Source organism: Triturus cristatus, chromosome 3_1, assembly GCF_964204655.1.
Source record: "Triturus cristatus chromosome 3_1, aTriCri1.1, whole genome shotgun sequence".
NCBI classification, from domain to species: Eukaryota; Metazoa; Chordata; class Amphibia; order Caudata; family Salamandridae; genus Triturus; species Triturus cristatus.
Window position 1 is genome coordinate 16,398,128 of NC_140583.1, and position 19,071 is coordinate 16,417,198.

General features: G+C 54.1%; 1 protein-coding gene across 23 annotated transcripts in view; it reads right to left on the reverse strand.

Moving 5' to 3' along the window:
• Positions 1-19,071, reverse strand: part of MADD (MAP kinase activating death domain) — a 987,832-nt gene that overhangs the window by 740,309 nt on the left and 228,452 nt on the right. For all 23 annotated transcript variants that reach the window (XM_085646575.1, XM_085646564.1, XM_085646561.1 and 20 more), the window contains exons 6-7: positions 18,606-18,719; positions 18,101-18,181 (exon numbers count right to left, since the gene is read on the reverse strand). In XM_085646575.1, coding sequence (XP_085502701.1) covers positions 18,101-18,181; positions 18,606-18,719 — 195 coding nt within the window. The remainder of the gene's footprint in view (positions 1-18,100; positions 18,182-18,605; positions 18,720-19,071) is intronic.

Sequence of the window (19,071 nt, forward strand, 5' to 3'; positions counted from 1 at the left end):
GGTTGCCCCGCTGCCTCCACCTTGTGAAACGTTGAGCACAGTTACAACTCTTCTTCAGAGGTGTTTGGGATCATCAGTGAGTTCTCCCTGCCTACGGCCTGCATGGCCATGAGTTCTCCCAGACTACGGCCTGCATGGCCATGAGTTCTCCCAGCCTACGGCCTGCATGGCCTTGAGTTCTCCCAGCCTACGGCCTGCATGGGCGGGAGTTCTCCCAGCCTACGGCCTGCATGGGCGGGAGTTCTCCCAGCCTACGGCCTGCATGGCCTTGAGTTCTCCCAGCCTACGGCCTGCATGGCCTTGAGTTCTCCCAGCCTACGGCCTGCATGGCCTTGAGTTCTCCCAGCCTACGGCCTGCATGGGCGTCAGTTCTCTCGGCCTGCATGGGCGTGAGTTCTCCTAGCCCAACGCCTGCATCGCCATGAGTTCTCCCACCCTGCGGCCTGCATCGCCATGAGTTCTCCTAGCCCAACGCCTGCATCGCCATGAGTTCTCCCAGCCTACTGCCTGCATCGCCATGAGTTTTCGCAGCCTACGGCCTGCATGGCCTTGTGTTCTCCCAGCCTACGGCCTGCATGGGCGTGAGTTCTCCCAGCCTACGGCCTGCATGGCCTTGAGTTCTCCCAGCCTACGGCCTGCATGGCCTTGAGTTCTCCCAGCCTACGGCCTGCATGGCCTTGAGTTCTCCCAGCCTACGGCCTGCATGGCCTTGAGTTCTCCCAGCCTACGGCCTGCATGGGCGTGAGTTCTCCCAGCCTAACGCCTGCATCGCCATGAGTTCTCCCACCCTGCGGCCTGCATCGCCATGAGTTCTCCCAGCCTGCGGCCTGCATCGCCATGAGTTCTCCCAGCCTACGGCCTGCATGGGCGTGAGTTCTCCCAGCCTACGGCCTGCATGGGCGTGAGTTCTCCAAGCCTACGGCCTGCATGGGCGTGAGTTTTCCCAGCCTACGGCCTGCATGGGCGTGAGTTCTACCAGCCTACAGCCTGCATGGGCGTGAGTTCTACCAGCCTACTGCCTGCATGGGCGCGAGTTCTCCAAGCCTACGGCCTGCATGGGCGCGAGTTCTACCAGCCTACGGCCTGCATGGGCGCGAGTTCTACCAGCCTACGGCCTGCATGGGCGCGAGTTCTACCAGCCTACGGCCTGCATGGGCGCGAGTTCTACCAGCCTACGGCCTGCATGGGCGTGAGTTCTACCAGCCTATGGCCTGCATGGGCGTAAGTTCTACCAGCCTACTGCCTGCATGGGCGTGAGTTCTCCCAGCCTACTGCCTGCATGGGCGTGAGTTCTCCCAGCCTATGGCCAGCATTGGCATGAGTTCTCCCAGCCTACTGCCAGCATGGGCAGGAGTTCTCCCAGCCTATGGCCTGCATGGGCATGAGTTCTCCCAGCCGACGGCCTGCATGGGCGTGAGTTCTCCCAGCCTAACGCCTGCATCGCCGTGAGTTGTCCCAGCCTACTGCCTGCATCGCCATGAGTTCTCCCAGCCTGCGGCCTGCATCGCCATGAGTTCTCCCAGCCTGCGGCCTGCATGGGCATGAGTTCTCCCAGCCTACGGCCTGCATGGGCATGAGTTCTCCCAGCCTATGGCCTGCATGGGCGGGAGTTCTCCCAGCCTACGGCCTGCATGGGCGGGAGTTCTCCCAGCCTACGGCCTGCATGGCCTTGAGTTCTCCCAGCCTACGGCCTGCATGGCCTTGAGTTCTCCCAGCCTATGGCCTGCATGGGCGTCAGTTCTCTCGGCCTGCATGGGCGTGAGTTCTCCTAGCCCAACGCCTGCATCGCCATGAGTTCTCCCAGCCTACTGCCTGCATCGCCATGAGTTCTCGCAGCCTACAGCCTGTATGGGCGTGAGTTCTCCCAGCCTACGGCCTGCATGGGCGTGAGTTCTCCCAGCCTACGGCCTGCATGGGCGTGAGTTCTCCCAGCCTACGGCCTGCATGGGCGTGAGTTCTACCAGCCTACGGCCTGCATGGGCGTGAGTTCTCCCAGCCTACAGCCTGCATGGGTGTGAGTTCTCCCAGCCTACGGCCTGCATGGGCGTGAGTTCTACCAGCCTACAGCCTGCATGGGCGTGAGTTCTCCCAGCCTACAGCCTGCATGGGCGTGAGTTCTCCCAGCCTACAGCCTGCATGGGCGTGAGTTCTCCCAGCCTACAGCCTGCATGGGCGTGAGTTCTCCCAGCCTACAGCCTGCATGGGCGTGAGTTCTCCCAGCCTACAGCCTGCATGGGCGTGAGTTCTCCCAGCCTACGGCCTGCATGGGCATGAGTTCTCCCAGCCTACGGCCTGCATGGGCATGAGTTCTCCCAGCCTACGGCCTGCATGGGCATGAGTTCTCCCAGCCTAACGCCTGCATCGCCATGAGTTCTCCCAGCCTGCATCGCCATGAGTTCTCCCAGCCTACGGCCTGCATGGGCATGAGTTCTCCCAGCCTACGGCCTGCATGGGCATGAGTTCTCCCAGCCTACGGCCTGCATGGGCATGAGTTCTCCCAGCCTAACGCCTGCATCGCCATGAGTTCTCCCAGCCTGCATCGCCATGAGTTCTCCCAGCCTACTGCCTGCATGGGCATGAGTTCTCCCAGCCTACTGCCTGCATGGGCGTGAGTTCTCCCAGCCTACGGCCTGCATGGGCATGAGTTCTCCCAGCCTAACGCCTGCATCGCCATGAGTTCTCCCAGCCTGCATCGCCATGAGTTCTCCCAGCCTACTGCCTGCATGGGCATGAGTTCTCCCAGCCTACTGCCTGCATGGGCGTGAGTTCTCCCAGCCTACGGCCTGCATGGGCGTGAGTTTTCCCAGCCTACGGCCTGCATGGGCGTGAGTTTTCCCAGCCTACGGCCTGCATGGGCGTGAGTTTTCCCAGCCTACGGCCTGCATGGGCGTGAGTTCTACCAGCCTACGGCCTGCAAGGGCGTGAGTTCTACCAGCCTACGGCCTGCATGGGCGTGAGTTCTACCAGCCTACGGCCTGCATGGGCGTGAGTTCTACCAGCCTACGGCCTGCATGGGCGTGAGTTCTACCAGCCTACGGCCTGCATGGGCGTGAGTTCTACCAGCCTACGGCCTGCATGGGCGTGGGTTCTCCCAGCCTACGGCCTGCATGGCCTTGAGTTCTCCCAGCCTACGGCCTGCATGGCCTTGAGTTCTCCCAGCCTACGGCCTGCATGGCCTTGAGTTCTCCCAGCCTACGGCCTGCATGGGCGTGAGTTCTCCCAGCCTACGGCCTGCATGGGCGTGAGTTCTCCCAGCCTACGGCCTGCATGGCCTTGAGTTCTCCCAGCCTACGGCCTGCATGGCCTGGAGTTCTCCCAGCCTACGGCCTGCATGGCCTTGAGTTCTCCCAGCCTATGGCCTGCATGGGCGTCAGTTCTCTCGGCCTGCATGGGCGTGAGTTCTCCTAGCCCAACGCCTGCATCGCCATGAGTTCTCCCAGCCTACTGCCTGCATCGCCATGAGTTCTCGCAGCCTACAGCCTGTATGGGCGTGAGTTCTCCCAGCCTACGGCCTGCATGGGCGTGAGTTCTCCCAGCCTACGGCCTGCATGGGCGTGAGTTCTCCCAGCCTACGGCCTGCATGGGCGTGAGTTCTACCAGCCTACGGCCTGCATGGGCGTGAGTTCTCCCAGCCTACAGCCTGCATGGGTGTGAGTTCTCCCAGCCTACGGCCTGCATGGGCGTGAGTTCTACCAGCCTACAGCCTGCATGGGCGTGAGTTCTCCCAGCCTACAGCCTGCATGGGCGTGAGTTCTCCCAGCCTACAGCCTGCATGGGCGTGAGTTCTCCCAGCCTACAGCCTGCATGGGCGTGAGTTCTCCCAGCCTACAGCCTGCATGGGCGTGAGTTCTCCCAGCCTACAGCCTGCATGGGCGCGAGTTCTCCCAGCCTACGGCCTGCATGGGCATGAGTTCTCCCAGCCTACGGCCTGCATGGGCATGAGTTCTCCCAGCCTAACGCCTGCATCGCCATGAGTTCTCCCAGCCTGCATCGCCATGAGTTCTCCCAGCCTACTGCCTGCATGGGCATGAGTTCTCCCAGCCTACTGCCTGCATGGGCGTGAGTTCTCCCAGCCTACGGCCTGCATGGGCGTGAGTTTTCCCAGCCTACGGCCTGCATGGGCGTGAGTTTTCCCAGCCTACGGCCTGCATGGGCGTGAGTTTTCCCAGCCTACGGCCTGCATGGGCGTGAGTTCTACCAGCCTACGGCCTGCAAGGGCGTGAGTTCTACCAGCCTACGGCCTGCATGGGCGTGAGTTCTACCAGCCTACGGCCTGCATGGGCGTGAGTTCTACCAGCCTACGGCCTGCATGGGCGTGAGTTCTACCAGCCTACGGCCTGCATGGGCGTGAGTTCTACCAGCCTACGGCCTGCATGGCCTTGAGTTCTCCCAGCCTACGGCCTGCATGGCCTTGAGTTCTCCCAGCCTACGGCCTGCATGGCCTTGAGTTCTCCCAGCCTACGGCCTGCATGGCCTTGAGTTCTCCCAGCCTACGGCCTGCATGGGCGTGAGTTCTCCCAGCCTACGGCCTGCATGGGCGTGAGTTCTCCCAGCCTACGGCCTGCATGGCCTTGAGTTCTCCCAGCCTACGGCCTGCATGGCCTTGAGTTCTCCCAGCCTACGGCCTGCATGGGCGTGAGTTCTCCCAGCCTAACGCCTGCATCGCCATGAGTTCTCCCAGCCTGCGGCCTGCATCGCCATGAGTTCTCCCAGCCTGCGGCCTGCATGGGCATGAGTTCTCCCAGCCTACGGCCTGCATGGGCATGAGTTCTCCCAGCCTACGGCCTGCATGGGCGTGAGTTCTCCCAGCCTACGGCCTGCATGGGCGTGAGTTTTCCCAGCCTACGGCCTGCATGGGCGTGAGTTCTACCAGCCTACGGCCTGCATGGCCGTGAGTTCTACCAGCCTACTGCCTGCATGGGCGCGAGTTCTCCAAGCCTACGGCCTGCATGGGCGCGAGTTCTCCAAGCCTACGGCCTGCATGGGCGCGAGTTCTACCAGCCTACGGCCTGCATGGACGCGAGTTCTACCAGCCTACGGCCTGCATGGGCGCGAGTTCTACCAGCCTACGGCCTGCATGGGCGCGAGTTCTACCAGCCTACGGCCTGCATGGGCGCGAGTTCTACCAGCCTACGGCCTGCATGGGCGCGAGTTCTACCAGCCTACGGCCTGCATGGGCGCGAGTTCTACCAGCCTACGGCCTGCATGGGCGCGAGTTCTACCAGCCTACGGCCTGCATGGGCGCGAGTGCTACCAGCCTACGGCCTGCATGGGCGTGAGTTCTACCAGCCTATGGCCTGCATGGGCGTAAGTTCTACCAGCCTACTGCCTGCATGGGCGTGAGTTCTCCCAGCCTACTGCCTGCATGGGCGTGAGTTCTCCCAGCCTATGGCCAGCATTGGCCTGAGTTCTCCCAGCCTATGGCCAGCATTGGCCTGAGTTCTCCCAGCCTACTGCCAGCATGGGCATGAGTTCTCCCAGCCTACTGCCAGCATGGGCATGAGTTCTCCCAGCCGACGGCCTGCAAGGGCGTGAGTTCTCCCAGCCGACGGCCTGCAAGGGCGTGAGTTCTCCCAGCCTAACGCCTGCATCGCCATGAGTTCTCCCAGCCTGCGGCCTGCATCGCCATGAGTTCTCCCAGCCTGCGGCCTGCATGGGCATGAGTTCTCCCAGCCTACGGCCTGCATGGGCATGAGTTCTCCCAGCCTACGGCCTGCATGGGCATGAGTTCTCCCAGCCTACGGCCTGCATGGGCATGAGTTCTCCCAGCCTACGGCCTGCATGGGCGTGAGTTTTCCCAGCCTACGGCCTGCATGGGCGTGAGTTTTCCCAGCCTACGGCCTGCATGGGCGTGAGTTCTACCAGCCTACGGCCTGCATGGGCGTGAGTTCTACCAGCCTACGGCCTGCATGGGCGTGAGTTCTACCAGCCTACGGCCTGCATGGCCTTGAGTTCTCCCAGCCTACGGCCTGCATGGGCGTGAGTTCTCCCAGCCTACGGCCTGCATGGCCTTGAGTTCTCCCAGCCTACGGCCTGCATGGGCGTGAGTTCTACCAGCCTACGGTCTGCATGGGTGTGAGTTCTACCAGCCTACGGCCTGCATGGGTGTGAGTTCTCCCAGCCTACGGCCTGCATGGGCGCGAGTTCTACCAGCCTACGGCCTGCATGGGCGCGAGTTCTACCAGCCTACGGCCTGCATGGGCGCGAGTTCTACCAGCCTACGGCCTGCATGGGCGCGAGTTCTACCAGCCTACGGCCTGCATGGGCGCGAGTTCTACCAGCCTACGGCCTGCATGGGCGCGAGTTCTACCAGCCTACGGCCTGCATGGGCGCGAGTTCTACCAGCCTACGGCCTGCATGGGCGCGAGTTCTACCAGCCTACGGCCTGCATGGGCGTGAGTTCTACCAGCCTACGGCCTGCATGGGCGTGAGTTCTACCAGCCTATGGCCTGCATGGGCGTGAGTTCTACCAGCCTATGGCCTGCATGGGCGTGAGTTCTACCAGCCTACGGCCTGCATGGGCGTGAGTTCTACCAGCCTACGGCCTGCATGGGCGTGAGTTCTACCAGCCTACTGCCTGCATGGGCGTGAGTTCTCCCAGCCTATGGCCAGCATTGGCATGAGTTCTCCCAGCCTACTGCCAGCATGGGCAGGAGTTCTCCCAGCCTATGGCCTTCATGGACGTGAGTTCTCCCAGCCAACGGCCTGCATGGGCATCAGTTCCTCCAGCGTACGGCCTGCATGGGCATGAGTTCTCCAAGCCCACGGCCTACATGGGTGCAAGTTCTCCCAGCCTACGGCCTGCATGGACACCATTGTTCCATCTCAGGACATTTGACCCAAACTGTCTGAATTCTTAATTCTTCCTCAGCAAGATCAAAATGATCAACACCAACTTCGTGCTCTTCTTTACTCCCTCTTCCCTCTCAGATGTTAGCTGGTGACTAACTGAACTCTACCTCCCTACGCGCCCCACTTCTTCAGTCAACAACCTTAGGATAACTGTGGATAGTAACCTTACCGTAGCTGACCAAATCACTTCGGAGAGCTTTAAGTTGGTCAAGAGAAGTTTTCAGTGGCTTCCTAGCAACTCCTAGAAGTCTGTCTTTCTGGCCCTTATAACCAGCCGTCTAAACTATGGCTACACCATATGTCAGCATTCCAATATACCTCACTGTACGGAATTGGGCTATTGTTTTGAGGCCTGCCCAAGTAATAGTTCCACAATTACCCCCTCACTGGGAACCAAGCACCCTATTGTAGTGCTTCACTCTCAGGGTAGTGAATAAGAGCAGTCCACTGCCTACTCGGGGAGTAAGAGTAATCACCATTTGCCAGCATGCAACAATAATACTAGACAAACGGCTATCCAGTCTGTGTTTTTTTTCACTAGAAAAGTAACAGTACTTTTATTACACACACACACACACACACACACACACACCTCTTAATACTATACAATAAATTACAAATATATAAAAGGCTGGTGGAAATACCTTTGGCAACATGACATTTGTCCCCTAAAGGGTCATGACCCCAAAAATCAAAGTACTGCCAACCCCATACAATATTAAGTAAAAAACAATGTTCACAAGGAACTCTTTTGAAAGGCACAACATACAATCTGCAAGAAGGTATGACTTGCTAGAAATAATCAAAGAAACAAAAAATATAGGATAAACGGAAAGACCTTAAGGTGAATCAGTCGGACAATATTCAAGAGGTTTAGAAGCCCACAAGACAACAGATCTTAGTCATGCTCACTTCAGCAAGTGAGCAAAAATGTATTTTGCAATCAAAGCAGTAATAAGTACCACAGAAAGTAAGAAAATATTTAAAGTATATACATTATGTACAATCTGAACGTGATTTTGTGAGCCCCAGTGGAGTGACCATAACCGAACAGTGGTGTAAGAAAAGTTGTAAGGTGACATAGGCGAAAAAAGTGATTATTGGAAGCATAAGGGGAGAGGAGCCTTAAGCAATCATGATGCATTGGTTTGTATTAGTGTTTTTCAGGCTCTCTCTTTATGCAGTCGACGATGTTTCGACCCTCTCGTGATACGGGGTCTCTTCAGGACAGGAGTGCTGGGAACATATTTAGAAAGGACTACACACGGTCTTTCCCTTTATCCTATATTTTTTGTTTCTTTGATTAATTCTAGCAAGTCGTATCTTCTTGCAGAGTGTATATTGTTTCTTTCACAAGAGTTCCTTGTGAACATTGTGTTTTTACTTAATAGTAATGCCCAGTTCACAGGACATATGGGTTGCTCTTGTTACTTAAGAAACCCCATACAATATAGCACATAATATAGGAGAGTGTCACTTTAAATCAAGTAGGCCTATTGGCTTTATTAACAATAGCAAATTTTCAAGACCAGAATTCCATGTACTAATTTGCATTACAATCACGGACTTCAGTAATCATAATAATGCGTTACAACCATTTGCAATTTCCAATAAATTATAAAACATTGAAACCTTTCATGAAAAACCCTTACTGTCAGCAACATATCTGAACAGTGCATTAAGGAATTATAAAACATCGCACATTTCAATAAACAACAGTGTTTTAACCATTTCAGTCCACAAATTATGCGACTATAGACCCAACCAGTAGATTTTGCTGCACTCCGAAGCTGTAGAACAAAAGTTCCAGCCTCAGGAGCACTTTGCATTAGGCTGATAAACCAAGTATTAATCTTAGCCTGTAAAAGTTAGGGTCAGTGCCATGTATTTATGAATCTTAGCCTGTAAAGTTAGGGTCAGTGCCATGTATTTATGAATCTTAGCCTGTAAAGTTAGGGTCAGTGCCATGTATTTATGAATCTTAGCCTGTAAAGTTAGGGTCAGTGCCATGTATTTATGAATCTTGGACTGTAAAGTTAGGGTCAGTGCCATGTATTTATGAATCTTGGACTGTAAAGTCAGGGTCAGTGCCATGTATTTATGAATCTTGGACTGTAAAGTTAGGGTCAGTGCCATGTATTTATGAATCTTAGCCTGTAAAGTTAGGGTCAGTGCCAAGTATTTATGAATCTTGGACTGTAAAGTTAGGGTCAGTGCCATGTATTTATGAATCTTAGCCTGTAAAGTTAGGGTCAGTGCCATGTATTTATGAATCTTAGCCTGTAAAGTTAGGGTCAGTGCCATGTATTTATGAATCTTAGCCTGTAAAGTTAGGGTCAGTGCCAAGTATTTATGAATCTTGGACTGTAAAGTCAGTACCAAGTTGGTGGGTCCCTGTCATCATGAGGCCACCATAATCAGCAAAACATTGTGCAAAAGCAATGCCCCACATGGCATTATGGGGCGCCCCGCATGGCATTATGGGGCGCCCCGCAAGGATGTGCGTATTCGAAGAGCAGCTCCAGCTGCAGCTTTGCTTTCGTTGCCTGGGGCTCCTGAACCTACCTCTTCCTTTTATTTTTGGGTTTCCTTTTTTCTTTTTTGTAGGGGGTTCCCGGCCTTATGTTGAGGGCAGCTCAGGAGCCTGAACCCGGCTGCCCCAGTCGGCTCCCTGTCTGGCCGGCATCCATCCCTGGAGCCGCGGGAGCTGGCAACTGACTTCTCCCCTGCTTGCCCAGTGTGGGCAGGGTGTTGCACCGGCATGAAGGCTGCCCTACATGGGCATAGGAAGTGGGAGTGAGGCCACCGCAGTTGAAGGCCAAGGGATGGGGTCCTGGGCACCTTTCCCATCTTCTTGAGGGGGGGGGGGTTGTGGTGGCTGGGGGGGAGGGGGGAGGTTGCGACTGCGCATTCAGCGGCATCGTAGAAACGGAAACCGGATCCCAGGCCCCTTTGCTCTTGAGGGATGCTCCTCCTTCCAAATTCTTCATGAGTGTCGAGAGATGGGCTCTCGGGACCCCTTGACATACACTGGCCCAGGGGTTGGAATACTCAGGCCCCATGCATGCCCCCTCCTGAGCTCATATACAATTAATGGAGCTTGCGGCAACCCTTGGGCACTAGCCCACCGAGGGTTTTTAAGACCTGGCGACTTCCCTTTCCCCGATCGCTGGGTCGGTTTGCGCCATCTTGATCTTTTTGCTCCTGGTGGTGAGCCCTAGGCACCTGGCGCCTTTTACACAGGCCTCCTGGGCTCTAAGGTGGCATTCGTTGCAGGGAGTTGGTTCCACTGGCTCCCTGCGACAGCCTCTCCATTTCCCTCTGCTTCTCTCCTACGGGTACAGACATCCAGTTCTACCCCCAGCCGGCCCTTAGTGGGCTTAAGGGGAAAGCTTCCCTGGTCCGAAGAGAACACTGATCCTGGGGTCAACTGCGGGCAGAGTCCTTAGTCCATTAGGGCATCAGGAGGTGTGTTCCGCTCCATAAAATGCAGCACTCTCTTCTCCTTGTAAAAAAGTTTTTAACTGAGTGTGGAACGTTCTAGAAGCCAGGCACCCCTGGTCAATCCTATGGCGATGCTTTAACACATTACCGCCACCCCTGTCTAAATACTCCAGCACGGCATTCTGGCACATTTAAAGATGGCGCCATCCAGAAGTCACTGGTCCCATCGCTCACGGGGCCTCAGTTCCACCCCTCGCTGACATCACTGTTGGGGCCTTTCCCACAAAACGTAAAAGAGGAGCTCCCGTCCCGTGTTGGCTCCAGAGGTCTGGGCTTCCTTCTTTGTTCAGTCACCCTGGTGCACCGTGGCACCTAATTAACGATGTTGATTTTCTTCCCCACCCCCTCCTCTTCAGGAGCTAAGTGAAGGACTGTCAATTTCTCCCTGGGTATGAGAAGGCCTTTGTTCCCTCTGCTGGGGAGCAATGGAATTAACTTGGCCCAGGAGGGTGGCAAAGGGCAGGGCTCAGATCCGGGGCAGAGTCCGAAAAATATGAACATTCTCCATGATCTATAAAGTGCACTTACATTTGCTTGGGGCTTGAACATTGAAACTTGGCACACACTTTTCAAGCCAGTTTCATACTGCTGGATCTTGTAGGCGAAAGGGAAGCGAAACTGCACTCCAAGGCATATTTCCCCCTATGTATATAATAAAGTGTCACTGTAGACAAAACAGTAAACCATACTGGACTCTACCTGCCAGTGTCTACCAATATTAGAAGCCCTACCCCAGGTCAATATCTAACCCTGCAGTCTCACCTCTGCAGCAGGCTACCTGTGCACAGTTATCAGGTTGCGCTCGACGGAAGTCTCCTACACGCAGCACATACGTGTGTGTAAACATGTTCACGTTTAACCAGCCAGGTGCCCCTTACCCTTGCTGAGGCACAGCGGCGGTAAACATGCAAAGTCTATTTACTGTGCGATTACCATGGGCGAGACACCAGTTGTGAGGCTCACCCACAGGAAAAAGTCCAAAAGCAGGTGATCTAAAAGCGAAAAAATTCTGGATGGATTAAATGGGCAGAACCATTTTGTTACACTCAAAGTGGCTTTAGATCATCCAGAATGCGTACGCTGTGTAGGACTTAATCTCTCTGCCTGCACCTCCATGACTGAGCATCTGTAAGCCCTGCACTGGCAGCGTATTGAGAAACGACTGTCCATTTGCTGCTATCCCTGCTAAGGAGTCTCTTTTGTGCACCCCTCTGCTCAACTGCTACCCCTTTAACATACATTCTTTGCATCAGATGATCCAGAACGGGTAGCCGCTCTTTTTCCTACCTGGCCACTTAGAAGAGGATCGGACTTGATACGGCTGAGCAGCTCCCACACCTGCCTCAACAAACAGCTCAAACCCTGGCTCTCTTGAGCCCCACTGACTGGCAGCTTCCGACATTGCTCCTCCCAGCTGCTGAAATATCGGCATGGATGAGAACAATAATAATAGCATTTGTAGAGCGCAACAGCTACCTCAAGCAGAGGTGTCCTAGTACATCGCGGTCAACAACAGGTGAGGGCGGTCCACCCGAGGTACTGGCACTGGCTGAAGAGCAAAGTCTTCAAGGTCAACAGCAGCTGAGGGAGGTCCAAGCGAGGTACTAGCACTGGATGAAGAGCAAAGTCTTCAAGGCCAACAGCAGCTGAGGTAGGTCCAAGCAAGGTACTAGCATTGGATGAAGAGCCAAGTCCTCAAGGTGAACAGCAGGTGAGGGCGGTCCACCCGAGGTACTAGCATTGGCTGAAGAGCAAAGTCTTCAATGTCAACAGCAGGTGAGGGCGGACCACCCGAGGTACTAGCACTGGATGAAGAGTCAAGTCCTCAAGGTCAGCAGCAGGTGAGGGAGGTCCAAGCGAGGTACTAGCACTGGATGAAGAGCCAAGTGCTCAAGGTCAGCAGCAGGTGAGGGAGGTCCAAGCAAGGTACTGGCATTGGTTGAAGAGCCAAGTCTTCAAGGTCAACAGCAGGTGAGGGAGGTCCAAGCGAGGTGCTAGCATTGGCTGAAGAGCCAAGTCCTCAAGGCCAACAGCAGCTGAGGGAGGTCCAAGCGAGGTACTAGCACTGGATGAAGAGCCAAGTCTTCAAGGTCAACAGCAGCTGAGGGAGGTCCAAGCGAGGTACTAGCACTGGATGAAGAGCAAAGTCTTCAAGGCCAACAGCAGCTGAGGGAGGTCCAAGCAAGGTACTAGCATTGGATGAAGAGCCAAGTCCTCAAGGTGAACAGCAGGTGAGGGCGGTCCACCCGAGGTACTAGCATTGGATGAGGAGTCAAGTCCTCAAGGTCAACAGCAGGTGAGGGAGGTCCAAGCGAGGTACTAGCACTGGATGAAGAGCCAAGTGCTCAAGGTCAACAGCAGGTGAGGGAGGTCCAAGCGAGGTGCTAGCATTGGCTGAAGAGCCAAGTCCTCAAGGCCAACAGCAGCTGAGGGAGGTCCAAGCGAGGTACTAGCACTGGATGAAGAGCCAAGTCTTCAAGGTCAACAGCAGGTGAGGGAGGTCCAAGCGAGGTACTGGCATTGGCTGAAGAGCCAAGTCTTCAAGGCCAACAGCAGCTGAGGGAGGTCCAACCAAGGTACTAGCATTGGCTGAAGAGCCAAGTCTTCAAGGCCAACAGTAGCTGAGGGAGGTCCAAGCGAGGTACTAGCATTGGCTGAAGAGCCAAGTCTTCAAGGTCAACAGCAGCTGAGGGAGGTCCAATCAAGGTACTAGCACTGGATGAAAAGCAAAGTCTTCAAGGCCAACAGAAGCTGAGGGAGGTCCAATCAAGGTACTAGCACTGGATGAAAAGCAAAGTCTTCAAGGCCAACAGCAGCTGAGGGAGGTCCAATCAAGGTACTAGCATTGGCTGAAGAGCCAAGTCTTCAAGGTGAACAGTAGGTGAGGGAGGTCCAATCAAGGTACTAGCATTGGCTGAAGAGCCAAGTCTTCAAGGTCAACAGCAGGTGAGGAAGGTCCAAGCGAGGTACTGGCATTGGCTGAAGAGCCAAGTCTTCAAGGTGAACAGCAGCTGAGGGAGGTCCAAGGGAGGTACTAGCACTAGATGAAGAGCCAAGTCCTCAAGGTGAACAGCAGCTGAGGGAGGTCCAAGCGAGGTACTAGCACTGGATGAAGAGCCAAGTCTTCAAGGTCAACAGCAGCTGAGGGAGGTCCAATCAAGGTACTAGCACTGGATGAAAAGCAAAGTCTTCAAGGTCAACAGCAGGTGAGGGAGGTCCAACCGAGGTACTGGCATTGGCTGAAGAGCCAAGTCTTCAAGGCCAACAGCAGCTGAGGGAGGTCCACCCGAGGTACTGGCACTGGCTGAAGAGCAAAGTCTTCAAGGTCAACAGCAGGTGAGGGAGGTCCAACCGAGGTACTGGCATTGGCTGAAGAGCCAAGTCTTCAAGGCCAACAGCAGCTGAGGGAGGTCCAAGCGAGGTACTAGCATTGGCTGAAGAGCCAAGTCTTCAAAGCCAACAGCAGGTGAGGGAGGTCCAACCAAGGTACTAGCACTGGATGAAGAGCCAAGTCCTCAAGGTGAACAGCAGCTGAGGGAGGTCCAAGCGAGGTACTAGCATTGGCTGAAGAGCCAAGTCTTCAAGGCCAACAGCAGCTGAGGGAGGTCCAAGCGAGGTACTAGCATTGGCTGAAGAGCCAAGTCTTCAAGGCCAACAGCAGCTGAGGGAGGTCCAACCAAGGTACTAGCACTGGATGAAGAGCCAAGTCCTCAAGGTGAACAGCAGCTGAGGGAGGTCCAAGCGAGGTACTAGCACTGGATGAAGAGCCAAGTCTTCAAGGTCAACAGCAGCTGAGGGAGGTCCACCCGAGGTACTAGCATTGGCTGAAGAGCCAAGTCTTCAAGGCCAACAGCAGCTGAGGGAGGTCCAATCAAGGTACTAGCATTGGCTGAAGAGCCAAGTCCTCAAGGTGAACAGCAGCTGAGGGAGGTCCAATCAAGGTACTAGCATTGGCTGAAGAGCCAAGTCTTCAAGGTGAACAGTAGGTGAGGGAGGTCCAAGCGAGGTACTAGCATTGGCTGAAGAGCCAAGTCTTCAAGGCCAACAGCAGCTGAGGAAGGTCCAAGCGAGGTACTAGCATTGGCTGAAGAGCCAAGTCTTCAAGGCCAACAGCAGCTGAGGGAGGTCCAAGCGAGGTACTAGCACTGGATGAAGAGCCAAGTCCTCAAGGTGAACAGCAGGTGAGGGAGGTCCAATCAAGGTACTAGCATTGGATGAAGAGCCAAGTCCTCAAGGTGAACAGCAGGTGAGGGAGGTCCAATCAAGGTACTAGCATTGGATGAAGAGCCAAGTCCTCAAGGTGAACAGCAGGTGAGGGAGGTCCAATCAAGGTACTAGCATTGGCTGAAGAGCCAAGTCTTCAAGGTGAACAGTTGGTGAGGGAGGTTCAAGCGAGGTGCTAGCATTGGCTGAAGAGCCAAGTCTTCAAGGTCAACAGCAGCTGAGGGAGGTCCAATCAAGGTACTAGCACTGGATGAAAAGCAAAGTCTTCAAGGCCAACAGCAGCTGAGGGAGGTCCAAGCGAGGTACTAGCACTGGATGAAAAGCAAAGTCTTCAAGGCCAACAGCAGCTGAGGGAGGTCCACCCGAGGTACTAGAACTGGATGAAGAGCCAAGTCCTCAAGGTGAACGGCAGCTGAGGGAGGTCCAAGCGAGGTACTAGCATTGGCTGAAAAGCAAAGTCTTCAAGGCCAACAGCAGCTGAGGGAGGTCCAAGCGAGGTACTAGCACTGGATGAAGAGCCAAGTCCTCAAGGTGAACGGCAGCTGAGGGAGGTCCAATCCAGGTACTAGCATTGGCTGAAGAGCCAAGTCCTCAAGGTCTTTCTGATCTCACGTTTGGACTTGATCAGGCATATATGGGAAGGTAGGGATTTCCTCTGTGAAAGACCTGCCTCCCATACAGGACTTAGCAAAACGAGGTACACAGAGCAGGTGCTGGGAGTTAGATCTCAGCGTGCGTTCTTGTTGGTATAGGCAGAGCCTAGGCTTAGGATAGCCCGGGCCACCATCTTGCAAAGCCCGAAAGGCCAGAGTCAGGGACTTAAACTCTATTCTTTTAGATACATGCACCCAGTGAAGTTGTCTAATGTGCGGAGAGATGTGGTGACGGAACGGGACACGATGAATTAATCTTGTGGCCACATTCTGTAGCATATGTAATCTATTAATCAGATAGGCAGGCAGCCCAAGGTAAAGACAGTTTGTGTAGTCCAGCCCTGATGTCACAGTAGCGTGGACTATGATCCTGCGACAATCCTCCGGCAATAGATGCAAGAATTTCCTCAAACTTCTCAACTTCCCAAAGCATGAGGCTGAAATATGACGGACTTGGGCCGAGAAAGAGAGGTGTCTCCCATTTGACGCCTAGGTTTATCGCCGTGTTTGCCAGTAAAGGTGGCGATCCCATTTCTACTAGCCACCAAAGTCCTGCGGGGGGGAGGAGATGTCTGGCCAAAGAACAAGACCTCCGTCTTGTCCACGTTAAGGTTTAAGCTGTTATTATTTATCCATCGTGAAATGTCCTTCAAACACTCCCTAAATCCTCCAGCACCACAGGCTGTGCACGTCCAACGGATACCACCACAGGCTGTGCACATCCAACCAATAGCCTCATCCTCCACCTGCGCTATGTATGTAAGGCATGACCTCATCCTGCAGCACCATAGGCAGTACACATCCAACGGATACCACCACAGGCGGTGCACATCCAACGAATCACCTCAACCTCCACCTGCGCTGTGTATGTGGGGCATGACCTCATCCTGCAGCACCACAGGCTGTGCACGTCCAACGGATACCACCATAGACGGTGCACATCCAACGGATACCACCACAGGCGGTGCACATCCAACCAATAGCCTCAACTTCCACCTGCGCTGTGTTTGTGAGGCATGACCTCATCCTGCAGCACCACAGGCGGTGCACATCCACCGAATACCACCACAGGCTGTGCACATCCAACGGATACCACCACAGGCTGTGCACATCCAACGGATACCACCACAGGCGGTGCACATCCAACGAATCACCTCAACCTCCACCTGTGCTGTGTATGTGAGGCATGACCTCATCCTCCAGCACCACAGGCTGTGCACGTCCAACGGATACCACCATAGGCGGTGCACATCCAACGAATCACCTCAACCTCCACCTGCGCTGTGTATGTGAGGCATGACCTCAGCCTCCAGCACCACAGGCTGTACACGTCCAATGGATAGCCTCAAACTACACCTGCGCTGTGCATGTGAGGCATGACCTCATCCTCCAGCACCACAGGCTGTGCACATCCAACGGATACCACCACAGCCGGTGCATATCCAACGGATACCACCACAGCCGGTGCACATCCAACGGATACCACCACAGCCGGTGCACATCCAACGGATACCACCACAGGCTGTGCACATCAAACGGATAGCCCTATCCTCCATCTGCGCTGTGTATGTGAGGCATGGCCTCATCCTGCAGCACCACAGGTTGTGCACATCCAACGGACACCACCACAGCCGGTGCACATCCAACGGATACCACCACAGGCGGTGCACATCCAACGGATAGCCTCAACCTCCACCTGTGCTGTGTATGTTGACTGGGTGTGAGTGTTTGATTGGTTCTGATGCTCCGTCCATCACTACCCCCTTTTGTACCACTGTGTATGTATGTGAGGCATGACCTCATCTTGCAGCACCACAGGCTGTGCACGTCCAACGGATACCTCCACAGGCTGTGCACATCCAACGGATACCACCACAGGCTGTGCACGTCCAAAGGATACCACCACAGGTGGTGAACATCCAACAGATACCACCACAGGCGGTGCACATCCAACGGATACCACCACAGGCGGTGCACATCCAACAGATACCACCACAGGCTGTGCACGTCCAACGTATACCAGCACAGGCGGTGCACATCCAACGGATACCACCACACATCCAATCCTTAACTTCAACCTCCAGCACAAATGAACAGTGTGACTTTATCCTGCAGCACCACTGGCAGCGTGCCCATCCAAGCTTCACCTCATCGTCCAGCATTCCATGGCAGTGTAAGTTAAGCCAGAACTTCCTCCTTCCGCACCAGAAATTTCTAAAGGTTAAACTTGTTCTTTAAATGAGACCTAGTCCAACTTTGATAGATTGTATTCCTTAATCACAAATTACGTTTAAAAAAATGTACAGGTAAATAGAAAATCTAACATCAGGAAAACAAATCAAAAGCCAGGACTACTTTCAAGGGAGAGATCAGGATATTACATCTTTACAGTTTACATCGTTATATTCTACTGAGCCCAAATCTCCCTGTGCCAAGAAGAAGGAAGCAAGAAAACATAAGGGTGTGTTCAGTGGTTGACATCGGTCACTTTGCTGCAAGACTTTGCTCCATTCGAAGCAACAACACACGCCACCAGACGAGAGGAAGTGGCTTATAAATGTGTACTGGCTGCAATGGAAGATGCTCACCATATACTCAAGCAAACAGCGCTCGATCAATAATTAACTTATCAATTGATAAAAAGATGCCCTGCACTAGGAGCACTGATATGAGGACAATCTACAGCTACGAATGCAGTTTACAAAACCAGAACACATTTGGCAGACTACGCCACATTTGTAAAAGCCTTGTGCTAGTACATGCGAACGTGTGTAAGTTGGAAGAACAGTAGGACTGGACTTTGGTCTATGAGGCGTTGGGGTCTTCCTCAACACCAGACTCTTCCACCCCTCGTCCACTGCATTTACCTGCTTTAGATGCTTCTTCAGCTCCTGGGACTCTGGCTCGGGCAATCCTGGAAGGTGCTCAGCGTTGGTTGGTGCGATCACCTGCACAGAAAAGGGGAGTCTTGAGTATTCCCAGTTGGTGACAGTCCAGCTAGCAGGCCTTGTTCACACTCTTGGTGTGGTGAGGTTTGTTGAAAGGGTGAAAGAGAACAGGCTTTGGAGAAATGAACTACAGACCGATAGAGTAAGAGAGGGAAAGTTGCAGGTGGCAATGTTTACTGGAAATGAAAGCCAGGGATGAAAGCTAAAGGGGCAAATAATTAGGTAGAGCAGTGAGAAGACTTGAGAGGCAGTAGACTGGGGCAGAGCATGGTGGGGATGCAGCATTAAGGGGTCGCAGAGGAGCAGGGATAGCTGCACTTCACAGGCTGGTTACAGAAGACAGAAGAGGTAAAGACATGAGACTGCCGAGAGGCAGGGGTGTGGGAAAGCACAGACGGGCAGTTATCACTCACAAATGTCTTACCCTGTTGGTGTCTAAATCCACCAGCCACACATCATCTGGCATCCTGAAATCAGACTTGTACAAGAAGAAGCTAGCAGGCACTCCGATGATGTACGGTGTAGGGGCCAAGAGCAACTGGAAGAGAAAGAGACAGTTAGCGGGAACCACACAATTGGATGATCATAAAATTGTTTCAAAAGAAGGCCTATCCCCATGTAACCTAAATGTTAAATAATAGGACTCCTTCTACTTTGCGGTCTCTTCCTCTTGGAAGAGAGGAAGGAAATGCCGATCCTCTCGTTGTGAGAAGGGGGTTTCCAGACCGTGCAAGGCCTTCAATTTAAACTTTGCACTTTCTTCTGCCAAAATAAAATTTGCCATCGGTCTATTTTTAAAGATGTCTTCCAAGAGATGTTCCTCAGTGAATGCTAATCTGTCCCAGGGTGACTGTTACTGCTTTGTCCTCATCTGTTACGTATGTGATATT